This window comes from Empidonax traillii, unplaced genomic scaffold (genome assembly GCF_003031625.1).
Source record: "Empidonax traillii isolate 1590-97213 ecotype Southwest subspecies unplaced genomic scaffold, ASM303162v1 scaffold677:size394641, whole genome shotgun sequence".
NCBI classification, from domain to species: Eukaryota; Metazoa; Chordata; class Aves; order Passeriformes; family Tyrannidae; genus Empidonax; species Empidonax traillii.
Window position 1 is genome coordinate 239,574 of NW_020955870.1, and position 27,920 is coordinate 267,493.

General features: G+C 43.8%; 1 protein-coding gene across 1 annotated transcript; it reads left to right on the forward strand.

Annotated features, from left to right (window-relative positions):
* Positions 1-27,793, forward strand: LMNB2 (lamin B2). Its single transcript, XM_027899577.1, has 12 exons — positions 1-339; positions 12,658-12,794; positions 14,046-14,202; positions 14,919-15,044; positions 17,405-17,575; positions 19,607-19,732; positions 19,892-20,112; positions 20,702-20,993; positions 21,493-21,600; positions 22,121-22,240; positions 23,598-23,699; positions 24,799-27,793. The coding sequence occupies exons 1-12, from the start codon at positions 103-105 to the stop codon at positions 24,838-24,840; spliced, it is 1,839 nt and encodes a 612-aa protein (XP_027755378.1). The 5' UTR covers positions 1-102; the 3' UTR covers positions 24,841-27,793.
* The last annotated feature ends 127 nt before the right edge of the window (positions 27,794-27,920 follow it).

Sequence of the window (27,920 nt, forward strand, 5' to 3'; positions counted from 1 at the left end):
GGCCATCTTGGCGCCAAGACTGCATGTCCCAGGCGGCGCCGCGGCGGGAGGGGCCGCCCGCCCGCCATCTTAGCGCTCCCTCCCCCGGTGCGGCGGGATTGAATGAGCCGCTGCCCGCCCGCCCGCCAGCCCAGCGCCATGTCAGGCACCCCGAGCCGCGGCACCCCCGGCGGGACCCCGCTGTCGCCGACCCGCATCTCCCGGCTGCAGGAGAAGGAGGAGCTGCGGCAGCTCAATGACCGCCTGGCCGTTTACATCGACCGCGTGCGGGCGCTGGAGCTGGAAAACGACCGGCTGCTCCTCAAGATCTCGGAGAAGGAGGAGGTCACCACCCGGGAGGTACGGTGGGGGGTGAGGGCAAGCAGCGGCGGCCCCTGGGGCGCTCCCCGCGCTCCGTCCCGGGGCAGGTCGGCGGCCCTGGCCGTTCCCGCCCGTTCCCGCCCGCGGCTGTGGCGGCTCCTCCGTGTGGCGGCTCCTCCGCGCGGCCGCCGCGCCATTCGCGTCCCGCCGGGCGGGGAGCGGGGGCTGTGCACACCCAGCTCCTGCCCGCGCGGGCCCTCGCGGCCTCTTTCACCGCGGTGTGGGGCCGAGGGATCGCTGATGGCCCGTCTGAGGCAGCTCGAGCCGGGATTCGGTGGCGGGAGCGGGGCTGCAGCGGGCGGGGCCCGGCCGGCGCCGCGGTCGGTCCGAGCCCTCCGGTGCCCCGTAAGCAGCACACGCGTCCCGCCCCGGCACTGCGGCGTTGGGTGTCCTGTCCTGACCACTGATGCGATGGGACGGGAGATTTGAAAGCGTTTAGACTGACTTTGCTTCTCACGAGAGGAAATCTTTCACAGACCCCCATAAATGGTCGGAATCAAATCCTTGCAAACGACTCTGATTTGCTTCCTGTGATCTCGGAGGCAAAACTCAGTGATCCCTTTTCCGAAGCCATGCTTTGCGTTCCCCTATTCTGTGTTGTCTGCTTCCCCCCAGCACTCTCGTTCCCCCGTGGAGGAAGGATGTAGTTGGTGACACACTGGGGACAGTCCCACCCATCCTGTGCCAGCCCAGAGCCCCTCAGCGAGGTGCGGGGTCCCACCGCTGAGCTGAAGTTAAAATGCTGTGGAAAGCCTGTCACTAAACGAACAGCCTGTGCTGTACTGCTGGGGTGTGATGGATTGCTATGCCACTGTGTAGGCTTTTTACATTTTTTTTTCTTTTTGCTTCTTTCACCCTTTAAGAGTCTGGTTTAATGAGGCTCAGGGTGGCGGGAGGAGGGTTTAGATTAGGTTAGTTTAAGCAGACCAGGTATGATAATGTCTTGTTTGGGGAGTGGTTGGTGTACCTGCAATCACTGTGTGCCCGAGACTGAAGTACTTTTAAAGTCCCTTTATATCACTTAATGATATATTGTAACATCTAGGTTTTCAGAATAACTAGATATTTCTAAACATGAAACATTGCTATGTTTACTCCGTGTGAAATCGTGCTGTAAACAGAATAACCACATCTAGTTCAAGGAACTTCTATGCTTTAGATCCCTGCAGACTAAAAGGAGTATTCATTTGAAATGCAAGAGGCAGAATGTAATTCTGTTGACAGCACACGTGTAGCAGGAGTAGGACAAGCAGACAACGTAGATATAATCTCATTAGACTTTAATCTGAACATAAAGGAACTCCTAATAGCAGTTCTGTGTGCTGTCCATTCTGGAAAAGTATTCTGATGCTGCAATTGGAAAATAAATTTGAGAATTTTGATTCTTTTGGAATCTTTTGGTTACTTTGGCCTTGAGTTTTTTTCATCCAGACTTCAAAAAGGTCTTATATATATATTATAACAAAGTTTGTCAGGATTCATCAAACTCTTCTTTGACACTGATGCTTCACCTCCTCTCTGGGCCACCTTTGTTAAATACTTTCCTCATCCCTTTTGGAAGTTCTATTTATTCTTTACATACACTCACAAAAGGAAACTTTGTAGTTTTATTGTTTTAATGCTGGATAGTGCACAATGGTTTAGGACTGTGGGAGCAGTAAAATTTCAGATGGCTGTCAGATTTTGGTTTTACTGGAATGGGAGAACCTTGTCCTTTCATTTTTGTGACCAATGTAGTAAACTGGATTTTCTGCTGACAATTCAGTTTCCTTATTAGCTGTTGGAATTTTCATTCATAAAATGATTAGGCTTAGTGCCAAATAAGATGTTAATTAAAAATAAACCCTTCAAACGCCACAAAACCCAAACAAACCCCAAAGCAACTTCTGTGTAGAAGCACAGTTAAACATAGTCCAGTGATACCAGCATACTGTTCTGTCTACATCATTATATCTTTATATTAGCTCTACATGCTTGTAAGAGACTATTTTCTTTTTTCAGGGTGTTCACGATGAAAATTGGTAGGCCTAAACTGTGTGTAAATTTGACTCTGATCTTATTTATTTATTTATTTATAAAAGCTGAATGAATGTTCTGTTATTTTTGGTGTTTCTTTGGTAATGGCAGAAAACATCCTCTGTCACTGTGGCAGATGCACGTTGTGGGATGCAGGCAGGAGGGACTGCTCTCCAGTGTTAACACCAGAGGCTTTTACCTTGAGAGCAGATGGGTTCATGATCCAAGGTGAATATCCCAAAGCTGAGGATGGCTGTGGCAAGCGGTGGACTGGAGCAAGGTCTCATGAGACAGATGCTTGTCCTTTGCTTGTCACTCCAGTATCCCACAGTGACCACACCTGAGCTGGGTGAGACCATTACTGACTGACATGACCTGGCATGTCCTGAGTAATGGATGACCCTGACATTCCCTGCCCCCACCCTGCATGTGTGGGAACAGTTTTGATCTTGTTCTCAAACCTCTGGTTTAGGGTAATATCTTCTAGATGAAAGAAGTTCTGCTGATGCTGTTCAGGCAAGGACTATAGCCATTGTTCTGCCAGAGACTCTTTAATCATCAGGTGATCAGGATGTTCTTTTTCCTTGTTGTTTTAATCACCAGTTTGTGGAATATTGCAGAAAACAGCCTCTATGTGGCAATCTTGGCATGGCTTTAGAAGGAAATCACTCCTGTTGCGCTTTTTGAGGAACACGGGTCTGCCATCTCTTAACAGCAGAGAAAAGGAACTTTGCAGTTGATTAATATTTAGTTCTTTGCCAATTATAGCCCTTTCCCCTGCTTTTCCTAAGCCTGTCCTGTGGTGCTTTACCTTTACTTGTATGCAGGAGGCCTTTAGAGAAATAAGAAATGTGCACAGTAAACCTTCAGACAAATGGGCTGGTACAGAAGAGAGTTCGCAGATTGTGGTAGAGCTTGGTGCCAGTAACACCAGCTTGTGGGTTCAATCCCCTATGGGCCAGTCACTTAGAAGTTGGACTCTGTGATCCTTACTGGTCCTTTCCACCTCCGAATATTCTGGGATTCTGTGAAATGCAAAAAAAAAAAAAATTTGCCTGTGTAGGTGGGGGAACATCTAATTGTCCTCGTTCTGTCTCTGTTCTCCTGCATCAGTCCCCTCATGTAGCTTAGCCTGTGACACAGAAGAAATTGAGCTCATCCCGTTGGATTTTTTCCTGCCTCCCTAGTACATGACTGATGTGTTCTCACTGTGTTGGGGGTCACTGTTCCAATAACCCAATTTGTGAGTCTCTGTGGGGGAACAGTGGAAGGGCTAAGAGGAGAGTCCTAGAAGTCTCCTCAGTCCTTTTTTACTAACTCCCTGCCCTCCCCTGCAGTGCTTATGGTTGCAGCCTTACAGAACAGATGTTTTGATGGGCACAGGAGGGATTACTGCACTGTTCTGAGGACACCCTACTGTGCTCACCCTCTGAAAGGAGAATTACAGAGGAAAATAAGAGAAGATCCCTGGGAGCCTCAGCCACTGACAGCAATTGCCTTTGTGACAAAAGCAGTGTCTGGGGGTTCCCTCTTCACCTGTGTCTTCCCAGCTGTGTGGATCCGAGTGCAGGTGGCTGCAGTCTTACCTGGTTTCCACTTATCTGCCAGCCCTGGAGCTGCTGTGCCCTTTGTGTACACCAGAGCTCCTGTCATGACCAGGGTACGTGGGTCTGGTGCTGCCTATTTGCCACCTGCAAAATACATGTTCAGATGCTGTTGTGGGTGTTGGGTCACTCAAGCTGTAGCCTCCAAAGTCGTGGATTAAGTGATCTTCTGGCACTATAGACATCATCTGGGAGGTGACACAACACACACATCATCATTGTTCTTGAGAACTTCACTGGTGTTTTTGGTGAGTCTGAACCATAGCTGACTGGCAGTCCTTTGTCAATCCATAACTGAGTAAATAACATATTGAGCTGCACCAGGGAATACACTTGTGTTTTGCACATTAATGCATGCTAATGAGATTAATATTGCATCACCAGATTTGGCTGGAGCATGTTTCTTGTCTAGTATGTTGGTTCTGTTCCTTCTTGATGTGTTTCACGTCTTCACTGAGTGACATCTTGTGGCTATTCTCAAGTGGTTGCTGTGGAAGGGTCTGTGTTGGTGTGTCTGCCCTTGATCCACAGCCCAGTGAGCTTTGTTGAGTGCTCCCAGCACGGACTGGTAAACAAGAGCACCCAGCAGTCGTGTCTTTCAGAGTCTGCTGTGGAAACATCTCAGTTGTCTTTTTTCTATTCCCTTGTTCCCTGTGTTGCCCAGTTACAAATTTGCAGGCTCTTTGGCCAGCAAAAGAAGAGAAAGTGAAAGCTCATTTGTGCAATTTCCAGTGTGTCCAGCTTGGCCTCTGTGCAGGAAGTGTTATGCTTGTGTGTACATGGACGTGCAGTGGCTTGTGCTGTAGCCTGTCCGTCTGGTTCTTTCTGAACTCTGGTTTGAGCTTTTAGCTTTATTTCTCCCATCACCTTCAGATGGGAGTTATATTTTCATAGTGGAGGGACCCATTTTTTGGCCTAACCTGTCATCAGGGAGGGATTATTTGCTGCTTCTAAGGGGTTTGTATTGTGGACATCGTAGAGAGGCTGCTGAGCCTCACTTGACAGTATGAATTTTGTCCCTTCTGCTCCTCCACAGAGGCACCAGTGATAGTGGTGGGAGGGACCTGAGAAGTATCAAACATGACTACATGGCTGTGGGTGATTTTCAGTGGTGTGGGGAGAGTGAAGAGCTTGGCTGAGCAGATCCTGCAGACCAAGACTGGATTGCACAACTGCTGTTGGCAGCAGGGTTTTGGATTCTACAGCAAATCCCAAGCACAAACAGAGGCTGGGTGGAGAATGGATAGAGAGCAGCCCTGGGGAGAAGGACTTGGGCGTGTTGGTGGGTAAGAAGCTCCAGGCACCCCATCCATGTGCTCTGGTACCCAGAAACCCCCCGTGCCCTGGGCTGGTCCCACAGTGTGGGCAGCAGGGGAGGGGGGATTCTGCCCCTCTAGCCCTCAGGTGAGATCCCCCCTGCAGAGCTGCCTCCAGCTCTTGGGTCCCCAACATCAGAAGGACGTGGAGCTGCTGGAGTGAGTCCAGATGAGGCCAGAGGGCAGGATTAGATGGGATATGGGAATGAATTTCTTCCCTGAGAGGCTGATGAGGCCCTGGCATAGGTTGCCTAGAGAAGCTGTGGCATTCCTGGAAGTGTTCAAAGCCAGGTTGGATGGGACTTGGAGCAACCTGGGATAGTGAAAGGTGTCCCTGCCCGTGGCAGGGAGTGGAAAGAGATGAGCTTTAAGATCCCTTCCAACCCAAACCACTTTGTGGTTCTGTGACTATGGAACTGTCTTTCAGGATTGACAACTGCTGCAGAGAGACAGGATCCACTTGACAAAATGTCTAGCATACAGCTGGATAACCATGTTACACAGCGGGTGAGCAAATGGCTCACGAGTTGGGCACAAAGGGTGACAGGGGCTGGGTTAACATCAGGCTGGTCACTAGTGGGGTTCCACAGGACTCTTTCCTTGGACCAGTTCTCTTTAACATCTTCATTAATGACTTGGATGCAGGATTTGAAGAAATACTAAATAAGTTTGTTGATGATACTAAATTGGGAGGAGCTGTCAACTCCCTTGAGGGCAGAGAGAGCTCAGCAAATCAGGGAGATGGGCAATCACCAACCCTATGAAGTTTAGCAGAGGCAAGTGCTGGATTCTGCATGTGGGACAGGGCAGCCCTGGTTGTGAGTATAGACTGGGGAATGAGAGCAGCTGTGGGAAGGGACCTGGGGTCCTGGTCGATGGGAAGGTGAGTATGAGTCAGCAGTACCCTGGCAGCCAGGAGGGCCAAACATGTCCTGGGGACATCAGGCAAAGCATCCCCTGCTCTGCGCTGCAGCTGCCTCACTTTGAGCCCTGCTGCAGGTTTGGGCACCCCAATTTAAAAAAGACATTAAGCTCTTAGAGACTGTCCAAAGGAGGGCAACGAGGATGGTGAAGGGTCTGGAGGGGAAGCCTTGTGAACTGAGCTCACTTGGTTTGTTCAGCCTGGAGGAGGCTGAGGGGACACCTCACTGGGGTGTTCAACATCCTCCTGAGGGCAGGTTCTCATGAGCAGTGACAGGACCTGAAGGAAAGGCTGGAGCCGACTCGGGGAGATTTAGGTTGGATATCAGGAAGAGGTTTTTCCCCCAAAGAGTCGGCACTGGAACAGGCTCCCTGGGGAAGGGGTCACAAAACAGAGGCTGTCTGAGTTCAAGAAGCATTTGGACAATTCTCTCAGTCACATGGAGTGATATGTATCTACCAATGGAGCTGGTCAGTCTGCTAAGTACTTTAAACTGGCAATGATAGGGGAGGGATGGATTCTGCTCACCTGGGTGAGACCAGGTGAGAAAATGGTGTATGTGATAAGCAAGCAAAGGCCTGGGGTTATGTGAACAGAGGAAAAAATAATAGGAAGAAGGATGAAATGGAAACATCCCAAGCTTAGGCATGTAAAGAAGGAAATGTCCATGGGGGACAATCCCCAGTGGGGATTGCTCTCCTGCCCTTCCTGGAGAATTGTCACACTCGGGTGTCTCCGTGAAGTGACTGTAGCACTAATGTGTGCAGCATGAGCAGCAGACAGGGGCAAGAAGTCTGTGGGCACACAGACTTCTGTAACAGAACACTGGCCTCGCTGGAATCAGGGGTAGCTCACATGTCTAGGGTGCTGTGCTGGATAGGTGGATACAAGCTTTTCAGGAAGGTGAGGAGTTGCCTTTCGTGAGAGAGAGCAGTGGGAATGCCCGGAGCTCTGCCTAAGGACAGGTTATGAATGAACTGAGAGCTTGTTGGGCAGACCAGGATGGGCAGTGTGGGTCAAGAACCTGATCTGATCAAGAAGATGTAAATGAGGCCTGCTTCAGACACCCTCACATGCACTGCCTTTGTTAGGTCAGGGCAGTGACCATGGGACAGTGGAGTTCAGGATCTTTAGTGGATGGACCAGAGCAAGCAGCAGGACCACAACCCTGGATCTCAGGAGAGTAGACATTACCACTTCAGGGCTCTCTCTGGGTTTACAGCCCTGGATGGAAAGGGGTCTCAGAGAGCTGGGTTGCTGTTCAACTGTAATCTTCTCCAAGATCAAGAGTGGTCCATTCCAACAGTCAGAAAATGGAACAAAGGTGACAGGAGACCTGTATGGATGAGCAAGGAGATCCTGGCTTGAGTCAGACATAAGAAAGCCTTCTTGTGGTTCAGACTAACCTTCAGGAACCCCAGGCCCCTGAAACCAGAGGGAAAGTCTTTTTACAATATCTTGCCTTCTCATCATGGCTAGGCTTCGTGAACGAAGATTTGAGAAGGGCTCTACCCGCACTTGCTACAAGCGCGCTGATGGCTAAAAAGGCCAATGCGAGATAGACAAGTCTGGTTGCAGAAGGTGCAGCAGAAAGACTCCCCAGGTGATATCGACAAGATGCGATTCTTTCTGCGTTGTCTTTTCTCCTCCAGAGTGATCCTGCGTGTGTTCTCAAAAGCAGCAGCAGCGTTATAGATGGTGTGTCTCCAGGCCTCCCGATTGGAGGCCAGAGTAGACCAATGGTGGTGATCAATATGGCCAAGGCTGAGGGATTGTTTCAGGCAGTCCTTGTATCTCCTCTTTGGGGCTCCTCTCTCACTGCAGCCAGCGGCAAGTTCCCCACAGAGCACGATCTTAGGGAGGCAGTGGTCCTGCATCCTGGAGGCAGTGGTCCTGCATCCTGGAGACATGCCCTGCCCAGCACAGCTGAGTTCTCTAGATTTTATTCTTAATGGCTTTTTTACTTGTTTTAACAAACTCCTCAGAATTCCAACAGTCCTAGAGCTTTATTTTTTTTCCCTTCTCTTGCTTCTGCAAGGATGCTAAACCCAAGTCAACTTGTTCTTGGCAAACCTGCTCCTGTGTGCTGCTGAAAACCAGGTTTCTCTCTTGTGGCTTTCTGGATTAGCCACCTCATGGGCACTCACTACTAACATATGAAAATAAGATCAGATGTCATCTCCTGGATTACAGCTTGAACTAATTGAAATCTATTAGAATTACACTTTGAAAATTGCATCTTCTGCTTCTCTGATCTCCCGTCATGTCTCTGTTTTCCTTGGTCAGTAGTCACTGTGTAAATCAATGCTGTTTCAATATTCTGAATGCTGCATGCAGTTCTCTTACCCTATTTTAAAACATCTAGAGCCTGTAAGGAAAAAAAAAATATGAGCAGAGCAGCAGAACAATTTCTCACCAGGAGCAAATCTGGAGAAGAGATGAGGAGAAACCTGAGATTTCCAAGTCATGAGTCCAAACAGATTTGTCTAGGAAGCAACCACTGAACGTTTCTCACAACACAAAAAATTAAGACATGAAATAAAATTATCAAGCAGTAGGTCCTAATGTCCTAGCTGTGCTTTTGTGATACTCTCTGATGTGAAATCCAAAAGCTAAATTGATTTACAGTAGGATTAGACAAATTAGCAGTGTGTGGTGGCTGCTGGGTTTTGATGTCTGGAAGCAATCTTTGGCTCAGAATTTTTTTTTTCTTTGAATTTTTAGAAGCTGGGGTATATGTGAGTGAAGAATTATATGGTGCTTTGTTCTCTATACTTCTTCCATTCAGCATTTGCTTCCAGCTGCTACTCCTACTGCCTTATATTGGAAGGACTGACACAGGTTTTTTGTGTGTTTGTGTCCTTCTGAAATGTGGGGAGCAGGAAGCAAGGGGTTGATGTAACCCAAGCAAAGTGATGAGAAATGACGAAGGAAGGAGTTGGAACTGATGGATTCTTCTGATGGAAGATGTCATCATACAGGTTGTGTCTTGAATCAAGTATTCCTTGGGAGTGTTCCAAGGAGGGGTAGGTGCTGTCTGGTGGTGTTCTGCACAGACGTGTGATGAGACACAGAACCATAAACGGCCTTCACAGTTGCCACAAGCACTTACTCGACTTGCTTCTCTTGTTGCTGTGGATATTGGCTGTTCCTATTGACTTCTATTTGTTTGTTGCTTTGATTTTTGTCCAGAGAGGGCAGGTGAGGCTTGTCCAAGGAGTTCCTGCTTTGCTTTAACAGCATTTTTTTAAGAACGGCTCAAGCGTCACTGTGTTTGAGACCAAACTGAGTAGCAAATGTAAAGACATTTAAAAAAGGGAGTGGGCAGAAGAGTGTCTGTAGAGTCAAAACAAATCAAAGTAATATCTGCACACTAAACAGTGGCACTTTTGGGACTGAATTTCTCTGGAGATTTTCAGTGAGTCATTAGACTCTTAAGTTCCTTCCACCAAAACAGGGTTTGGGGAGGGTGACAGTTTCAGGGAACAGAAATACTTTCCAGAATTTCTCTCAGTGCTGGGGTAGAAGAGTGCTTTCTGTGACTAACCATCTTGGACTAGAAGTGTTGCCAAGCTCCTAACTCCAGGCCAGTTCTGCTGAGCTGTCACCACTTGTTCTCATTTGAGCCTACTGTTGCATTTGGGTCTCTTCTCTCTACTTGACCAGTGCTGAAAACAAATATGATGCTACTTTTTTATGGCCTAGAAAGACCATCTTGAACTGTCCCCAGATTCAGTTTGATCATCTGAAACTTTTATCAGCATTATCACAAATCTGTATTCTCTTTGCATCCTGTTGTTAGAGTTCTAGCAAGGGCTTTTTGTGTGTTTGTTCTTTACTGATTGAAGGTGTTATTGCTCCCAGCTGTCTGCTGCTGCTTCCTTTTGCTGGAAGCTGCAGTGTGTCCTTATGTCTCAGTTATTTCTGTCTGCTCAGTGTATTAGCTTGAAATTCTAGTGGAAGTGGCCTTTTGACTGTGAGTGGGACCTGTGTGTTTCTTTCTCATGTGTGTTGCTGGAAGAAGGGCAGAGAAGAGGTTAATGTGCTGCAGAAGAAAAATACATTCTAAGAAGCTGCTACTATGAGCTATGAGTTGTGCCATGAATGAGCCGGTCGTTTCTAATTAAAGCACCACAGACTCTGGTTCTCTTTTTAATAACAAGTTTGGGAGCAGCTTTCATCATGATTTTTAAGATCCATCAAACTATATTGTCGCCACACAGGAATTACATGAAGTGTTTCTCCTTTGTTCAGAATAGTGTTGTTTGGTGTTTTTCAGCTCTGCATTTTCTGTAATGCCTCCAAAGCATAAATTGCTTAAGGCCTCTTGTAGGTATCACACCAGCCACATCTCTTTGTGCCAGTGAAAACCTCGGGGAAAAGGCTGCCTTCCTTTGTACCTTGACGTGCAATTCCAGTTTATGTCCTGGAGAACTGGGAAGGGATTTGTCCTTGTGTCCTGCACTGTGATTTAGTGTGTGTCTCTGAACCTGCAGCAATACAGCCCCAAGTTCCTGGCAGGTCTCCTGGGGCAGGATTTGAGCACATTGAGGAACCGAAGGGTCTAACCAAGGGCTGGCATTTGAGAAGGAGAGATGTAGGTGCAGAACCAGTGTTTCACCTTTGGGCCATTGTGCTTTGTACTGCAGTTTGCAAAGACTGTATTTTCACTCACAGATCATCCTTAAGGAAAGGCTTTACAGCTTATAATGTCCAGTTTTCAATTGTTGTTTTCATTGTAAAGTTCTGCATGAAAGAGTTTAGCGTAGTCATGGTATGCTTCTCATAGAACTTGCCAAGTTCTGTAAGTGATAATGCAGAGATAGCCTCTGGCTGGTGACTGTGGAGAAACAACAACCCCACCAAACCAAAACTTAGATGGAATAAAGCTTGAAAGAATTGATTCTTAAAAGAAAAGAAGCAAGACTGCATGGATAGATTGTTGCACAGATAAGTTGTTTCTAGTGTGTGGTATGCTTGTAAACTAAGGCTTCTCAGCCCTCATACTGTCGCATATTAGTTAATTTCAGAAGTTTTATGAGAAGTATAGTCTATCAGGAACTTCATTATATCCTGACTGCTTTTAATCAGTCTCTCTGAAGACCAGATGGTTGTGTCTGTTGTTGGTGCCACTCTGATGTTGAAATAGTACTTCTAGGAATGAAATATTTTGCTTTCTTGTTTTTACATTTTATCTTTGTTATGAAATTTCTCTTCCTAAAATTTGTGCATTCTTGGTTTGGCTTTTCTCACTCTGTGTTCCTGAATTTATATTAGTAATAGTTTTTTGGGTTTTTTTTATATTGTGGTGCCCAAAACTGTACACAGTACTCAAGGTGAGGCTGCACCTTGAAGAGCAGAGTGGGTTTGTTCAGCCTGGAGAAGAGGAGAGTGAGGGGAGACCTCCCTGGGGTCTTCAGCACCCTCACAAGGGGCAGTGGAGCAGCAGCACCGATCTCTTCATTCTCATGACCAGTGACAGGACCCGAGGGAACGGCTGGAGCTGAGTTGGAGGAGGTTTAGGTTCGCTATCAGGAGAAGGTTCTTCACCCAGAGGGTGGTTGGGCACTGAACAGGCTCCCCAGAGAAGTGGGCACAGCCCCAAGGCTGTCTGAGTTCACTAAGCATTTGGACAATGCTCTCAAGGATGTGATGGAATTGTTGGAGTGTCCTGTGCAGGGCCAGGAGTTGGACTGGATGATCTTGATGGGTCCCTTTCAACTGAGCATGTTCTTTGATCCTGTGATGATTGTTCTGGTCCCCTTAACAGAAGCAATAGCAGCAATCTTGTGTGGCCTGAACATTGTAGCTACCCCATATATCTTTCAAATAATCTTGCATTCTATAAAAACCTACGATGTACAAGACTTTGAGGTGCCTCATGCAGTCTGAATAGCTAATTGATTATGTGATATATTGGATTGGGACAGGGAGAGGTCTGTAGGTCCTGATCCTCTGACATAGAGAAGCAGGGTGCAAGCTCATTTCTGAACAGTTCACATTTCTGGAGTTCATCTGGTTTCAGATTCTTTTTGGTTTTATAGTGCAAGAGCAGCAGAGTCAAACTGGGATCTTGGGCTTGTATTCTAGAAAGTGTCTTAAAGCATTTATTAAAAAAAAAATCTCCCAAAACAGCAGTATTAGAAATGAGGGTAAATAATTTAAGCTAAGATTGTAGGGTGCACTGATCTGCTTCAGTTTATCTCTTGGGAAGACTTGCACACTTCAAATATAGTATGTTTTGTTATGTCGTACTGTTAATAAAAACTAAATCTAATCCCATTAATTGAAAATGTTCAATATAGAATGTGCTTAAACAGCAGAAATCAATATCATACACCCTTTTTTTCAAAGAAACTTGTGTGAAACCTGGTTCTATGTTTCAGTTCTCTGATAGTCTTTGGGATGTTCTCATACCTGAATACTTTTTTTCCCTTAGGTGAGTGGAATCAAGAGTCTCTATGAGTCTGAACTGGCTGATGCCCGAAGAGTTCTGGATGAAACTGCCAAAGAGAGAGCTAGATTACAGATTGAAATAGGAAAACTGAGAGCAGAACTTGAGGAGTTCAATAAGAGGTGAGGAGAGTACTCTTTTATAATTTTTTTCTTTTAATTGGGTCCTGCACAGGCGGAAGGTTCCCAGGTCTGACTGGCTGTGACACAGCACAGTGGCTTGTTTTACTACACAACATGTGTGACTCAGTGGCCTGTGACATCGCTGCTAAATAACTGTCTTCTCAGAAGTCATGTTTTGTCTGTGTGTCTCCTGCAAGCTGCTGAGTCTGGAGACACTGCACATATGTTGCAGAACAGAATTCACAGCGACAGATTGGACCAATGATTAAGAAAAATCAGTTACAGTTAAATGAAAACAAATTCCAAGATCTACACCAAGGAATGCAGGGAGAAGACGTGAGCCTTGTATCTGGAGTGCATCACAAAATAAGGGTGTTGACTTGGAAAAAGATGCATATCATGTTGAACCATGTAAAGAAATACTGTCTGTAGGGCACACCAATGCCCCATCATGGGGGATTTTTATTAAAAAAGAAAAAAAGCTGTTCCCTGCATCCTGAGTGGTGTGAGACTAGAACAGTGAGCTAAAGCTGCAGCAAGGAGGGATTACTGCACATAATAAAACAGTTTTTTAATTAACATAATGACACACACCTAGACAAGCTGCAGAAAGTCAGTATGTTAGAGGAAAAGATTGATAAATACTTGGTGGGCAGGAGGATGATGACCTTAATGATTTCAGCTCAAATACTCATGTTTAAAGCAGTTGGAGATGCTTTGCCTGTTATCAATATTGCTGAAGAAATACTGTTTTATTGCTGAAAGGCGACCATGTTTCCATAGCAAATTGCTTTGTACTTTGTGTGGGAACATGTCATGAGGAATAGGCTTGGCCACATCAAATAGGAAACCTCGGGGATGCTCAGGCCTCTTTGGGGATTGCATGTGCTCTTCCTCATGGGCTGCACTCTGAAGTAAAAGATTTCAGCAGTTTAGTGTGTTGTGCAGCTGCAAGAGGAAAAAACAGTTTGCACCATGTGTGTATTGTCATCTCTTAGCTTCCAGAGGTGCTTTCTTGTTTTCCCTTGTCTGTCCACGGCATGTTCTTTACCGTGCCGTGAATTTACAGCACACGGTACCGGCTGTGTTCCGGGGGGGTTCAGGTCACTGATGAGCAGCATTTGCAGGTCACTGCAGGAGCTGTGCAGGGCCCGATAAAAGGTGTCTGATACCAAAGTACCTGTGTTTGTGACCAGGACATGCTCAGGATGGGTGGGCAGCCACAAGTCTAATGAACTTTTGTTCTTCCAGCTACAAGAAGAAGGATGCAGATCTGTCTGTGGCTCAGGGTCGCATCAAGGATCTGGAAGTTCTCTTCCATAGAAGTGAAGCAGAACTCAATACTGTCCTGAACGAGAAACGCAGTCTGGAAGCAGAGGTGGCTGATCTACGTGCCCAGCTCGCCAAGGTATGACAGGGAATGCCTCCTTGCTTTAGCACAAGGCAGGCTGTGTAGTGTGAGATTCCCTTTCTTTCTTTCCCGTTAGTTTGTAGTGTGAATATCACTGATCCACCTCGCTTACTGCTGAACCTTTGCCTGCCCCTCTTGGATGCAAAACTAAGAAATCTCTGTAAAACAACCAAAACAACATAGTGTTTTGGACGTTTTGCTCATCAAAAGCTTTTTTTTTTTTTTTTTAAACATTTCTGATGTTTTTATATTCATGGGATATCAGGTTACTAAGTGTTGTCCTTTGTAAGGTCCTCAATAATTTTACACTTGTGCTGGAGTCCCTAGTGGGACTATGCTAGCAAGAAAAAGAGGTTGCAACACACTGTGCTTGAGGAATTAATAATCCTCAGCTCCAGTATTGCAGTGTATTGAAATAATCCTACATTTTAAATAGCTGGTATGCAAAGGTGAAAGCTTGGTTTAAATATCCATTAGCACGCACGTGTTCTTTTTTTTTGGTGGTGTTTTTTGGGGTTGGTTGGTTGGTTTGTTTTGTTTCTTTTGTTGGTGGTGGTTTGTTGGTTGTTTTTTATTAAATCAGTGGCTTGACATTAGATTTTTTATTGTGAATAATTGGTCCAAAGACATCAGATGAGGACCATAAAGGGTTTATGGATGGAAAATAGGAATCCAGACAGAAAAAAGTCTTTATCTTTAAAATTCTGTACTAGGCTGAAGACAGTCACGCTGTGGCTAAGAAGCAGTTGGAGAAGGAGACACTTATGCGCGTGGACCTGGAAAATCGGTGCCAGAGCTTGCAAGAGGATTTGGATTTCAGAAAAAATGTGTTTGAAGAGGTATTATCAACTTAGTAATCTTACTATAGTCCAAAGTTTAGGTAACTTTTAATCAAACTGACTATAAGTAACTACTAACTAGTTCAGGTAGGGAAAATTATTATTATTCTTCCTTTTAAATGGTTGAGTAGTAAAATAGTTAAAGGTTTTGCACCTTTTTACATGGTAAATCAGTGGTGCAGTTGGCATGAGAGAGTATTGTTTCATGGGCAGGGAAACTAATGGAGCAGCTGACTGCTCTGGGGAAGTCTTGTTCCCTCTCTCTGAACCTGCTTGCCTGGCACTGCTCCTTACTTGCACTTGACTATAACCTGGTTTTATTGACAAGAATATTATGCAACTGCCCTGCTTTCTGCAGAGATAGTTTTTTTCCCTTTTAGTGAGTGGCTCTAGTGAGGACCAGAATTTTTGTAAAAGTGGAAATCGGGAAGGGGAAGCATGACCTTCTCTCTGTACCAGATGTGAAGTGTTACATCACTTTACTCCATCCTGGGTGGTTCTGCAAACTCATTCAGTGAGAGTTGCCACTTGCTTCTGCCCTTCATCTCACCTGTGACAGGTGTGCTGTTTGGCCCACCATGCACCAAATCACTTCAGCCTGATTATCTAGTGAGACACTTAGAGCTTTTTCAGTTGAATTTAATTTTTGACAGCTAAGTGGCTGAGTTTCGCTTTACTACAGCACCCAAATAGTACCCAGCTTGGTTTAAGGGATGGGCCAGGGCTGTGTGGCTAAGGACAGGAGACAGGAGCTGGAGCAGGGCGAAGAAACCAACCAGGGAGATCACCTTGAGTTGTGCTGAGCATTTTCTCACTTTCATGCCCTGAAGTGGTTGGATTGATGCAGGTGACTGCAGTGACAGACTTCTGTCTGTTTGTATGACCTTAAAATAACTTTGCTTCTTGAGGAGGATGTGTTGCTTCTGACTGAAGGTGAAGCTAAATGAGACAGCAGAAGTTAAGATTAAAGCTTGCTCTGCTCAAGGGTGGGTGTTCCTTTAGCCATCATTGGAGCTTTCTGATCCTTGCATGGACCAATTCAACATAAAGCAAAAAAGAAATTATTTTTCTTTAGGTTAATGAATGGATTTGCTTCAGTGAAGGGTCCAAATCTCCATTAGAATTAGAATATCATGATTGGGAGTGTGGCAAGTGAGTCCTGCTCATTCTAGTGGTGTTGAACTGCTGGATCAACTCAGCCCTTCACCTGATCTTTTGTAGTCCCCCATGACATTCCTGAGGCCTCTGCACTGTCATTGCCTACACTTACTGAGAGACTGCTGCTTGTTAGTTTGGTTGGTGTAAAAATTCCCCACAGAAGGGAAAGCTTCCTCCATATCACTTCAGGGCATGTTACTGTCAGTAAAAGGGCATGTTTCTGTGGATCTGGTTTTAGATGTAGAGCATTTCTGCAAAACAACGAGTAAAGCTGCTCTGAATTTGTGTTATCCTGCTCTGACTTTCGTGTAGACATGCAAAATTGAGCCTTGCTTTACCTGCTATTCTTCCTCATGGCCCCTGCTGCTGACTTCAGGCCTTCTCCCAGGACTCAGAACCACTCCCTGGTTGGTTGTCCTGCCCTGAAGGAAGAAATTGTTTTTCTCATACCACACATTCAGACCTGGCCAGGTCTCTGCATGACTCTCTGCATTCATACTCAGCATGAATAAGTGCATGAGTAAGCCTTACCTTACTAGTTTGGGACCAGTGTTCTTAGACACAGGAAACTCATACTTCTCTAAAAATGAAAATTTCTTACTACAAACTCTGACCATAAAAAATTATATTTGTCTTCAGGATCGCTTGGGTTGCTGCTTTATTAATACTGTAATCAAAATCTAACGAGGAAGGATCATCAAGTATCTAGAAAAAGATGCAGTTTTTCTCTGTAGTGATTTTTTTAATGTATGTAATGGTCACAAAAGGTAATAATTTTCATCTGATTCCTTGTAGACAGCTATTGTACTGTCAGGATGTATATTGAGAAGGAAAGGGTTTGTAGTGCAGCACATGGAATATCTTAGCTATGTAAAAATTAATGTTTTCTTCTCCTTTCTTCCCCCCATTTTGATTTTTGTAGCATAAAACAGCTCCTTACTTAAACTGTCTGTGGCTATTTTTGAAGCTGGTTTTAGGTGGGATCACTTGAAAGAATTCTATCCTGCCAAATAAGAACAGTAACTTGCATCTGTTAGTGCCCAGTGCAGCAGTTCCCAGGCTTAAAGGCCTGTCGAACTGCAGCTCCTCTACATACACTAAGTAGTTAGCACTGAAATAGTTAATTGCTGTCTGAGTTTAATTGCTTGTATTGTTTACCTTACTGTGGGAATTAATCCCTCTTTTCTTTGTTGCATGCGCAGGAAATCCGGGAAACGAGAAAACGCCATGAACATCGTTTGATTGAGGTGGACACAAGCCGCCAGCAGGAGTATGAATCCAAAATGACTCAGGCTCTGGAGGATCTGCGAAATCAGCACGATGAACAAGTCAAGCTGTATAAGATGGAGCTGGAGCAGACCTATCAGGCCAAGGTAACCACTGCTGTCAGACCGGAATCCCAGTCTGGGAGATCAAACCAGCCCTACTGTTCTTAAGGAGACCAGTAATTATAATTTGAGGAAGCTTTGTCCCAGTGTTCAAGGGCCTCCTCTGGGGCTTGAGTGCAGGTGCATTTTCAGGGAGGTTATAGCCAGAGGTTATAGCCAGTCAATATACAGACATGGAGAATGAAAAGATGACAAGATTTGAACAGGGGAATGATGAATAAATTAAGTTGCTTTTTTTCCCCACGTACAAGATGGTTGTTATAAATGAAGTTGGAATGTTAAGGGAAAGGGGCTTGGCTGTGAACTTCGTTCTGGGGATTACTAGACAAAGATGTGTCCCTGTTAGAGACCTGAGCTGGGGAGGAAGATGATGTCAAAGCAGATTGTTAAGTTTTGCTACTGAGTGAGTCCAGCTCATTTCTTGCACAGAACAGATGTGGAGCTGCTGGAGCAAGTCCAGAGGAGGTCACAAAAGTGATCAGAGGGTCGGAGCCCCTCTACTCTGGAGAGAGCTGGAAGAGCTGGGGTGGTCAGCCTGGAGCAGAGAAAGCTTTGGGCAAACCTTTTGCAACCTTTGAACACTTAAAGAGGGCCTGTAAGAAAGATCATCATGATCTTTGATAATAAGTAATAAAAATTCTAAATATGAGGATTTGGCACTATGCCAGCATGACTATAAGGTAGTGGGTGGTTGTTAGAATTCAAATATTTTGATTTTAAAGCTTACAAGAAGTAGTGGAGTGTGTAGTTGAAGTTCCTTCAAAACCCATAGCCTGAAGAAGGCTCTGTGTGCTGCTTAGAACTTAGTGAACAGCACAGCCAATGAAGATTGATTTTATAAAGCTTTGTGCTGTGTGGCTAAAAACATCTGCCTTAACAGTTCTTAACATTGGGTTAGTTTAGTTTTTGAGTGGATTCCATGGTGTGTGGCAGAATTGTTGAAGTTCAGCTGCAAGGCATGCAAAGGATGCTTTTTCTCGCTGTCTGCTTTGATGAAACCTATGTTGTACCAGCCTTGAGCTCTGTTGTTGCTCTCTAATTTGGTTAAAATTAGCCACTAGAAATTAAACTTGTTCACTAGGTGAGTTTAAGAAAACAAATTGGATGTTGGCAAGTATTAAAGAGAAAAAGTAAAGAGAATAAACCAAAAAACATTGTTTTGCCTCTGGCAGAATGTCATCTGGAGTGCCGTGGGTAGTTTTATTGCTTCTTGAAAAGGTACTACAGAGTAATACAGAGCAGACTGACAGAGACAATTAAGAGTATGAAAGAGGTCATGCATGAGGAACGTTTTTAAAATAAAACTTCACCTGGAAGAGATGCCTTGAGAAAAAGGAAAGATACAGTGAATGTCTGTAAAAGGGTAAATAGCATGGGGAAGATGAATGAGGAGTGATTTCTTTGGGGTTTTTTTTCAGTAGAAGCAGGGCCATTGTTTTTTGGGCATTCAAAGAGGATTGTTCTTTATTAATACAGAGCTATGCTCCTTGCCCCGTAAATTCAAAAAGCAGAGACCAATTCTTGCCTGAAAATCCACAGAGAGACAGTAAGCAGCAAAATATTGTCTCTGGCTTAGGAAGTCCCTGAGTTGCAAATGGCCAGAGGAGACATAATACCTGTGGAATGTTTTACTGAGTTAGCCCTTGGGCATCCAGGGAACCTTTGGACCAGTACATGGACTTGGTAGGCAGCATTTGCTGTTGCCCAGTGTGATTGGTCTTAGGACAAACAGGCAGAGCATGTGGTCACTTTTTTTGAAACACTAAGGCTGCTTGTATAATGGAAGGGCTGACAGACTATTTTTTAAACAGCATAAGCAAATACTATAGGAATAGGTCTAAAATAGATTTTTCTGGTCCTTTCCTGTATTTGCTTAATGTTATGTAGTTCTTATCCTAAACTCACCAGATGTCCATTTAAAATTTTTTAAGATTAAATAGTTGCTATTTTTTACCAAAAGGATACTGCAGGGTATCTAACTCAATGCAAGTGACCTGTATAAAACTTACCTTCCAGCTGGAGAATGCCAAATTGTCCTCTGACCAAAACGACAAAGCTGCCGGTGCAGCGCGGGAGGAGCTGAAGGAGGCTCGCATGAGGATAGAAGCTCTCAGCTACCAACTCTCTGGCCTCCAGAAACAGGTAAAGGAACTACATTTGCTGACATCTTGAACTGTTTTGTGTGGGTATATTAACATTTCTAGCCCTTCGTATGTTTTGAGTATTACGTAGAGAAGTTTTTGGTTTTGTTCATTTGGGAGGGAGGTGAGTTTGAACCGTTTGAGTGGTTGCTCTGCCTAGGCCAGCGCAGCAGAGGATCGCATCCGGGAGCTGGAGGAGATGATGGCTGCTGAGCGGGAGAAGTTTAGGAAGATGCTGGATGCAAAGGAGAGGGAAATGACAGACATGAGGGACCAGATGCAGCTTCAGCTTACAGAATACCAGGAGCTGCTTGATGTTAAATTAGCACTGGACATGGAGATCAGTGCTTACCGAAAACTCCTGGAAGGAGAAGAGGAAAGGTACGTACAGATTCCAGTTTCTTTTCTAAGGACTAGCAGGTGTTATTTTCATTTCTTATGCTTATCTTTTTACCGTTTGAGCAGGAATGCCCAGATCTTCTTTCACTGAAGTTATATTGGCTTCACACCACTGTGTGTTCTACGGAACACGTACATGGAATGCTTGTTCTCAGCTGAACACCATCTTTATGTTTTTTTGGTTTTATAGTGGTCTTGGAGTACAGTTGAATATAATACTCTGTGCTTGGTTTTCATCTCTTTTTATTTAAGTGCTTGTGCTTCTGCATTTTCCTGGTTTTAAATCACGTGTCCTGCGAATAGTGTGTTCAGCAGTAGCTGTACTGGAAGGGAGGGTTAAGTGACCTGTGTTGCTCTCTTTATAGCACTGCTTTCCATGTCATATATATCATACTGCCAGAGTATTCCTCAGGGATGGTTAGCCCCCTCCTCCTCATGTATGCAGTCCTCTTGACACAGAGCAGCGAGGCTGCTGTCAGCAGCACGTTACAGTCTGGTTACTGATGATATTGTGGCTTTGTCTGTTGTTCCCTGGGTGAGTTAATTCAAATGCTTTTTTGATTGCTTTAAGGTTGAAGCTCTCTCCAAGTCCCTCCTCCCGTGTCACAGTCTCTCGGGCTACCTCCAGCAGCAGCAGCAGCAGCACTTCCCTTGTTCGCTCTTCCCGAGGCAAGAGAAAACGCGTGGAAGCAGAGGAGCTGTCCGGCAGCGGGACAAGCGGCATCGGCACTGGCAGTATCAGCGGCAGCAGTAGCAGCAGTAGCTTCCAAATGTCCCAGCAAGCTTCAGCCACAGGAAGTATCAGCATAGAAGAGATAGACCTGGAAGGCAAATACGTTCAGCTGAAAAACAACTCAGAGAAGGTGAGTGTCAGAGGAGAGAACGAGGAGGAGCCAAACTGAGATGCTGCAGAGCCCTTTGCAGCACAAGCAGGTGCAGGCACATGGAGAGTAGGAGCAGCATCTCAAGATGCAGAATCCTGCAGGAATTAAAAGGAGCACTGAAGAGTTGAACGTTATGGTGGGTTAACATGAGTGTAATGTTTGCTGCAGGAAGAGAACACAGTTTGTGTTCTAGATGTGTAAATGTGTGCTGGAATATTGCTCATGGAAACAGCCTGCTGTCTAGCAGAACGTTGTGTGAAATGAATACCCTTTAAAATGCTGAATGACCTTAAGGGACTTACAGTTTAGACTCTTACTGGATATAGAAAAATACTTTCAAGGTAGAATGCAGATGTCTAACAACCATGCAAATACATTTATATTCACATTAATTTAATAACAAAGACCTAAAGAAAGCTCAGATACCTGTATGCTCTGTTTTGTTCTCTCTAAATAACCTTCTAACTCTCTCCTTTAGGATCAGTCTTTGGGTAACTGGAGGCTGAAAAGACAAATTGGAGATGGAGAAGAAATTGCTTACAAATTTACTCCTAAGTATGTCCTCAGAGCTGGGCAGACCGTTACAGTAAGTTGTACTTAAAATATGTCAACAACATATTCTTTTGTTGATGCTGTGGCAACAGTTGTAAACCTTGAAGTTTGGTACAGCATGATTTGGTGTATAACTTTTGGTTTTATGGGTCTCACTTTAGAAGAACAGGATTTCAGTTAGAAAAATGCAGAACATAAATACTGAAGTGCTAATATAGAAATTCAGTATTTAAGACCACTTTTGGGGCACAGAGAAAACTGAAGAAAAAGGTATTTTGGGGAACGGTTCAAGGACTATCTGTTGTCAAACACGTTTGCCCCAGTTTGGAACACTAATCCTGCTCAACCTCCTAAAGAAATGGGAACATTTCAGAGCATTCATTCAATCTAGTGGACTGTAGTTAAGTTTAAGACTACAAATAATAGTATAGTTAAAAGTAGGGTAAAACAGCCATTGGAATTCAGAAAAAAAACCTGGTATGTAGAGAGAAATAGGAGAATCAGGGGTAACTGTATTGCCTGAACAGTGAATTACAGGATGTCTTTCTGCGTAGATTTGGGGTGCAGATGCAGGTGTGTCTCACAGCCCCCCCTCTGTTCTCGTGTGGAAGAATCAAGGCAGCTGGGGCACTGGAGGGAATATCCGCACTTACCTCGTCAACTCGGAAGGAGAGGTAGGCTGTGTCAGAGGGCTGGGGTACCTGCCACACTCTTCCATTGGAGGGTGGGGTGACATGGCACAATCCTGATTTCAAGATCTCCCCTATTATCTTCTAACATAGAAGAGTTTACAATTCTGAAATAATTAAGTATCTGTACATATCTCTGACATTTTTGGGATGTTTTTGAAAACTCTGATCATCATTATGATTATGCCCATAGACATTTCTGTTTTATAAAAACACACTGCTAGTACAGAATTTGTTTGGAATTTGAGTATGTACTTTCAGAAGAGACAAAGAAAAGAAACACTGCTGGCAATTCAAAGTTCCATTATATAGTGCCTATGATATTCTGGGGTGCAGTGTAAATATTAATGTAGGAAGATAGCTGTCATTTCCATGTTGGAAGCATATCACGAGTTCTTATTTGGCAGAGGTTCCTGTATATTCTGCATTTTCCTACATCTGCCCACAGTTAATGTTTCAAAACCATCCCCACAGATGACTTTTGCAAGGGAGAATAGTGCTTTGGCTGTTACTCATAAGTGTGCTGTTATCCCAGCATTAGAAAAGGGAAACAGACTGCATTTTACCTGTTCTTGCGCTGCCTTTCTTGCTGGCAGTTCTCTGGCTGCACTTTGTGCACACTGGGAGATAGGGGGGGGGATCATGTGTACAAATAAAAAGCTAACTGTCTCAGTATTCAGAGTGGTCAAAGGAGTATCTGAAAAAACTTCAAATCCATGTCTGTTCCCACTGTGGTCACCTTTAGTGTCCCTGCTAAGAAATGTATGTGAGGGACAACTTCTTCCACAACTAGAGATTTGCATCTCTGATTTCCAGGGTGCAAGTAGATAGAAGAATTTCTTACTACTAAGAAGTGTTAAAAATAATTTAGTAATAAAGGAAGCTTCCCGGGGTTTTAGAATTCTTTTTAGTGACTGGCTTGGAAGACCATGCTGATAACCAACATATACAATTGAGATTGAATATTCAGTAGAAATTGGGAATATTCTTAATGCTGTGTAATCATGATGAAAAAGTTTAGTTTCTCACATTACACTGTGTCTCAGACAGCTCCTACCTGTGTCTGCTGTGACCTTGCATAAAATTGAAACATGTCTGCTTCCTCTCAAATCCCAGGGTAACAAAACAAAACTCCTGTGGCTAAATTACATTACCACCCCTTTTAATGCACACAGATAGGAATGATGTGGTTTGCAGGATATTACCAGTATTTGCTTCCATAGTTACGTTAAATTTAGGTCAGGTTGCTTTAAACCCTTGATATTTAATAGGGGTGATAAATTGATAGTACAGCAAATACATAAGGAATAGATCAAGACTACTTCTCTGTCATTTTGTGTAGGAAGTTGCTGTGAGAAGCGTTACTAAATCAGTAGTCGTGCGAGAGAATGAAGAGGAAGAGGATGAAGCAGAGTATGGAGAGGAGGACCTTTTCAACCAACAGGTAATCAGATGCAGACGTTTATTTGTGCCTCACTGCTCAGATCAATCAGGCATAAGATTTAGGGAGTTCCTTCAACTCTTGTCAACTCTGAGTGTTCTGGTCCATGTTTCCAGCGGTTGCTTGGAATCCTGCAGCACTGCTGCAAGGCACAGAGAGAGCACAGTGTGAGCAGGGCAGCCAGGAATTGCTGCTGGCATCCAGCCTGGTACAGCTCAGGGTACCTGTGGCAGAGTGCTTCTGATCACACATTTACAGCATTATCAGACTGTTCTTCCTGTTCAGTATCTGCTGCTCTGTAAAGCAGAGCTGGGGCATTCTTGCTGCAAGCAGAATATAACCAGATAAGCACTGAAAACCAGGAAAGGGGGGTGCCTCTGTTCTGCAAGCTTCAGCTTACTGGTTTATTTTATGATACAATATACCTTCTACATCTGAAATAAACTTGTTTTTTCTTAGTAATACCACCTGTATGTTTTGATAACACTTGTGAAATAACCCACCAGCAGCTGGCATAGTGAAAAGGAGAAAGATGCTTCATACAGGTGATAGCAGAAAATACTTTAAATTTATTTGAAACTCAAGCGATTTGTTCCTCTGATCAATGGCTATTAGTAGCTCTTTTCACAAATAACCCATTCTGTGAATGTTTGCAGGTGAATTCTGAAAGCTTTTTGGTCCTCAGGACATTAAGCAATTTATTTGTAGTACAAAGCAACTGAAACAGAAACTTTTTCTTACCCAAAGAAGCAGCTTTGCAGCATAGATCTTTCTCAAATGGATCAGCATCTGAAATAAAGGGAGGAACTCGTTGGTCTAAAGCAAATGACATCACAATTTTCACTTGACATCTCTATCACCGTCGGAAGCACAAAGAGTAACCAGTGAACCCCTGGTAGGGAAGCACCCCTAGAGGAGCAGTGTGTCAGTCCTGGCAGCACTCGAGGCCGTGTGCGCTGCTTTCTCCACAGTTGCGATGTTCCCTTAAGACAATCAAATTACCAAAAAAATGCTTTTGACAACAGAGATGATAACCAGGATTTACACTTACAGTATGAACAGCTGATGAGAATTAAATTCAACTATGTCTGTCTTATTTTAGGGGGATCCCAGAACAACCTCTAGAGGATGCTCAGTGATGTGAAAAAAGAAGAAAGAAACTATTATTTGTGCTTTTTTCCCTTCATTTATTTCCTTTTATTTTTGCTATTTTTTCCCTCCGGAGCCACTGAAAACTATTTTTATATGCATCATCTGATTTCTTTGAAGTTTACTCCTTGGTACATTTTTATAAAAAAATTAAAAAAAAACCTTTTCTGAACAAAACTGCCAGAATTTTTAACAGATTTCTTTATTTTTCCCTCTTTGTTGAAACACTATATTGGAATACAATATTTTTCCCCACACAGAGTTTAAAGTCTTATGTAGAAACCTAAAGCAGAAAAGAGATTTTTTTAGCTAAAATGAGATGAGACTCCTTGAGTGTATGGTAAAAATATAATTATATATATAACCAGGATAACCTCCCCAGAAAAGAAGTTCTATGAAGTGGGTTCATCTGCAAGGCCCTGGGAGAGATTCACAGAGTGTTTCCTCCACAATTGCAGCAATGTTGCCTGGTATCCTCAGCAATGCCCAACTTAGGAAAATTAGACCCCAGCTTCATTCCAAGTGGTGTTACACAATGGCAGTGACACAGGGAACCTGCATTTTAGGCATTTAGGACTCAGGACTGTGCTGTCACGTCCTGCTCCCAGGTTTGACAGCCCACTGGTAAAATCATCTGAGTCTGTCACCACCTGAGCTGTGTCATCTTTCCAGAAGAGGGAAAATGGTAGGTTCTGCTTCCTGAATATACACACCATCCTAAGCTGGAAGTGTCAAACCCAGAGTCTGAACTGTTTGATTTTCAGGGGATTTTGCCATTGTCTCAAGTGAGACCTTGTTAAGTTGTGGGCACAAGTTGTGATAGTCAGTATTTATCATTAATGCTTCTGACATATTCAGCTTTAAACAGATTGATTAAGAAGTTAAACAAATTTATACTTTTGGCAATGATAAATAGTGGGGATTTTAAAGGTTATCCCATGTAAATGTCGACTTTTTAAATCAGAGCTAGATGCAGCTTGTTCATACTTCTCTTATGTTCAAAGGGGCATTGTCAGGTATCCTAAGGAGCAATATTTGCAAAATACTGCAGAAATAGTTGAGTGACTTTTACATAGTTCAGAGGCACTGCCGCTGTGCAGGACAGAAGCATTGCTGTGCAGTGTGTTTAAGTGCTCGAGGCAAAGTCCAACAAGGAGTGAAGGGAGAATAATGTTTTTTATAAAAAATGCTTTGTATGGGTAGCAGGTGATTTTTATTGCAATGGGATGCGTTTTGTGTCTGACAGTGTCCTTTTAGCTTAAGGTTTCTGCTGCTGCATTTCTCTGGAGAGAAGTCTGACTCCCGTGAGGGTTCATGTTCCTACAGTGGTGCATCTTTAAGCACAAGGAAAAATATTTGACTGCTCCAAAGAATGCACTGGCTACTGTACAAGTGAATGTTTTTTTAACTAGTTATTAGTATGGATACAAAATTTGGATACCATTTGGTTCCAGTATAGAATCGTGTTTTTACCTGCACTCTTGAAGTCTTATCTTGTCATTCAAATAGTTTAGACTCATCAGACAAGTGACAAGGTTTGGATGTTTTCGGTGGCTTTTGGACATTATGTTCTCTGAACAGTATTGTGACTGACAGATATAACCTAGAAAGTCAGTTTAGTGGCTCTGACTGATGGCTTTGTCATGCAAGCAGGGTGGGAACAAAAGGGGCTTTAAGCTTCAGCATTTATTTTGCCATTTAAAAATCAATCAAAGATGCTACTTTTCTCTAATTAAGTGGGATGACTGAATTGCTGAAGTTAAACTTATTAGACATTTAGAATTATGTTTTTACTCCATTATCAGAAGATCCATTACAAAAAAGCCTGATGACGATTTGGCTGTTTGGGCTGTGGGATAACTCCATTGATGTACTTGGCCATCTTTCTAATGTAATTTTCCCACTCTGCTTGAGTAGAAGATCAAATATGTAGTAAATCATGTCTATCTCTCTGTAAGATGTATCTAGTGAAATTATGTTTCTCAGACATACTGTTATAATTATCTTTTCTAAATTTGTTGTTATGCAAATGAATGCAATCAATGTATTTTTGCAGCACACCTTCCAACCACTGGACAGCATTTCCCTTTCTGATCCACAGCTTCTATAATATACTGACATAGTGTTTGAGGGCTTTTTGCTTTTTCCCTAAAGATCTGTATTTATTTTTTTTACATGGGCCAGTTTTTGGACTGCTTATTCTTTAAGATTGTTCTGTGATCTTAAATACTAAAGCAATGAGCGTGTAGTTCATTTGCATTTTTTCTGTGATTTTTGTTTGTTTCCTGTAAAGAATGGCCTCGGAAAGGCAGCTTGAATGAGGAAAAACCTCTTGCTACCTGAGCCATAGTTTTCTTAACAGCTACTGTATGGGGAGTGTGTCTTCTTGTAGCCTTAAGAACTGGTGCTTGCAAGATCTCTTGTGACGAGCACTGTGCCCTTCCGTAACAGTCTGCAGAATTTGTCCTTGGAATTGGAACTGTGTCCTTAAACTTTGGAAACAGTTTATTTGATTCTTCAAATAAACATTCTACCATGTTTAGGTATATGCAGGTCGTACAAACCAGTGATGGACACTGTGGGAAAGCCAGTCCGAATGTGGATGATTCTGTTACCACAGTGCTTTATAACAGGCTACTAAAAATATGATAATTAACTCCTGACTGTAGATTACAAGACACAGAAGAACTACTGTATTCCATGTACTTTGTGTCTGTGCGCCTTCTCCAGCCACCATCCTGTCCTCTTGCTTTTGATGCTGAGCTTCAGTCTAATGGCGCTGTCCCAGTAAAGCTGGTGCACCAGACTGGGAGGCAGTTTTGTGGCTTTAACAAAACAAAAAGCATTGTTTCCATTTCCCCCCCGTCTTTCAAGGATTTTTGTTCCATTTTCAGGATATTTGAAGATTTTTGTTCAAATCCAGTGTTCCCTTGCCCCCTTTTTCTCTTTGATCTTGTATATGAACCACTCTTGAAGAAACTGGAGAATAGTCAGCAGTTCTAGTCCAGTGCTGATACCTGGTGTAGAGCTTGAAGGAGAAATAGATTTTAAAATGAGAAAAATTATTTTAAGGTG

Coding starts and splice junctions, on each gene's coding strand:
- LMNB2 (XM_027899577.1), top strand. CDS start 103: ATGAGCCGCTGCCCGCCCGCCCGCCAGCCCAGCGCCATGTCAGGCACC. Junction 340..12,657: donor AGGAGGTCACCACCCGGGAG/GTACGGTGGGGG, acceptor TTTTTCCCTTAG/GTGAGTGGAATCAAGAGTCT. Junction 12,795..14,045: donor CTTGAGGAGTTCAATAAGAG/GTGAGGAGAGTA, acceptor TTGTTCTTCCAG/CTACAAGAAGAAGGATGCAG.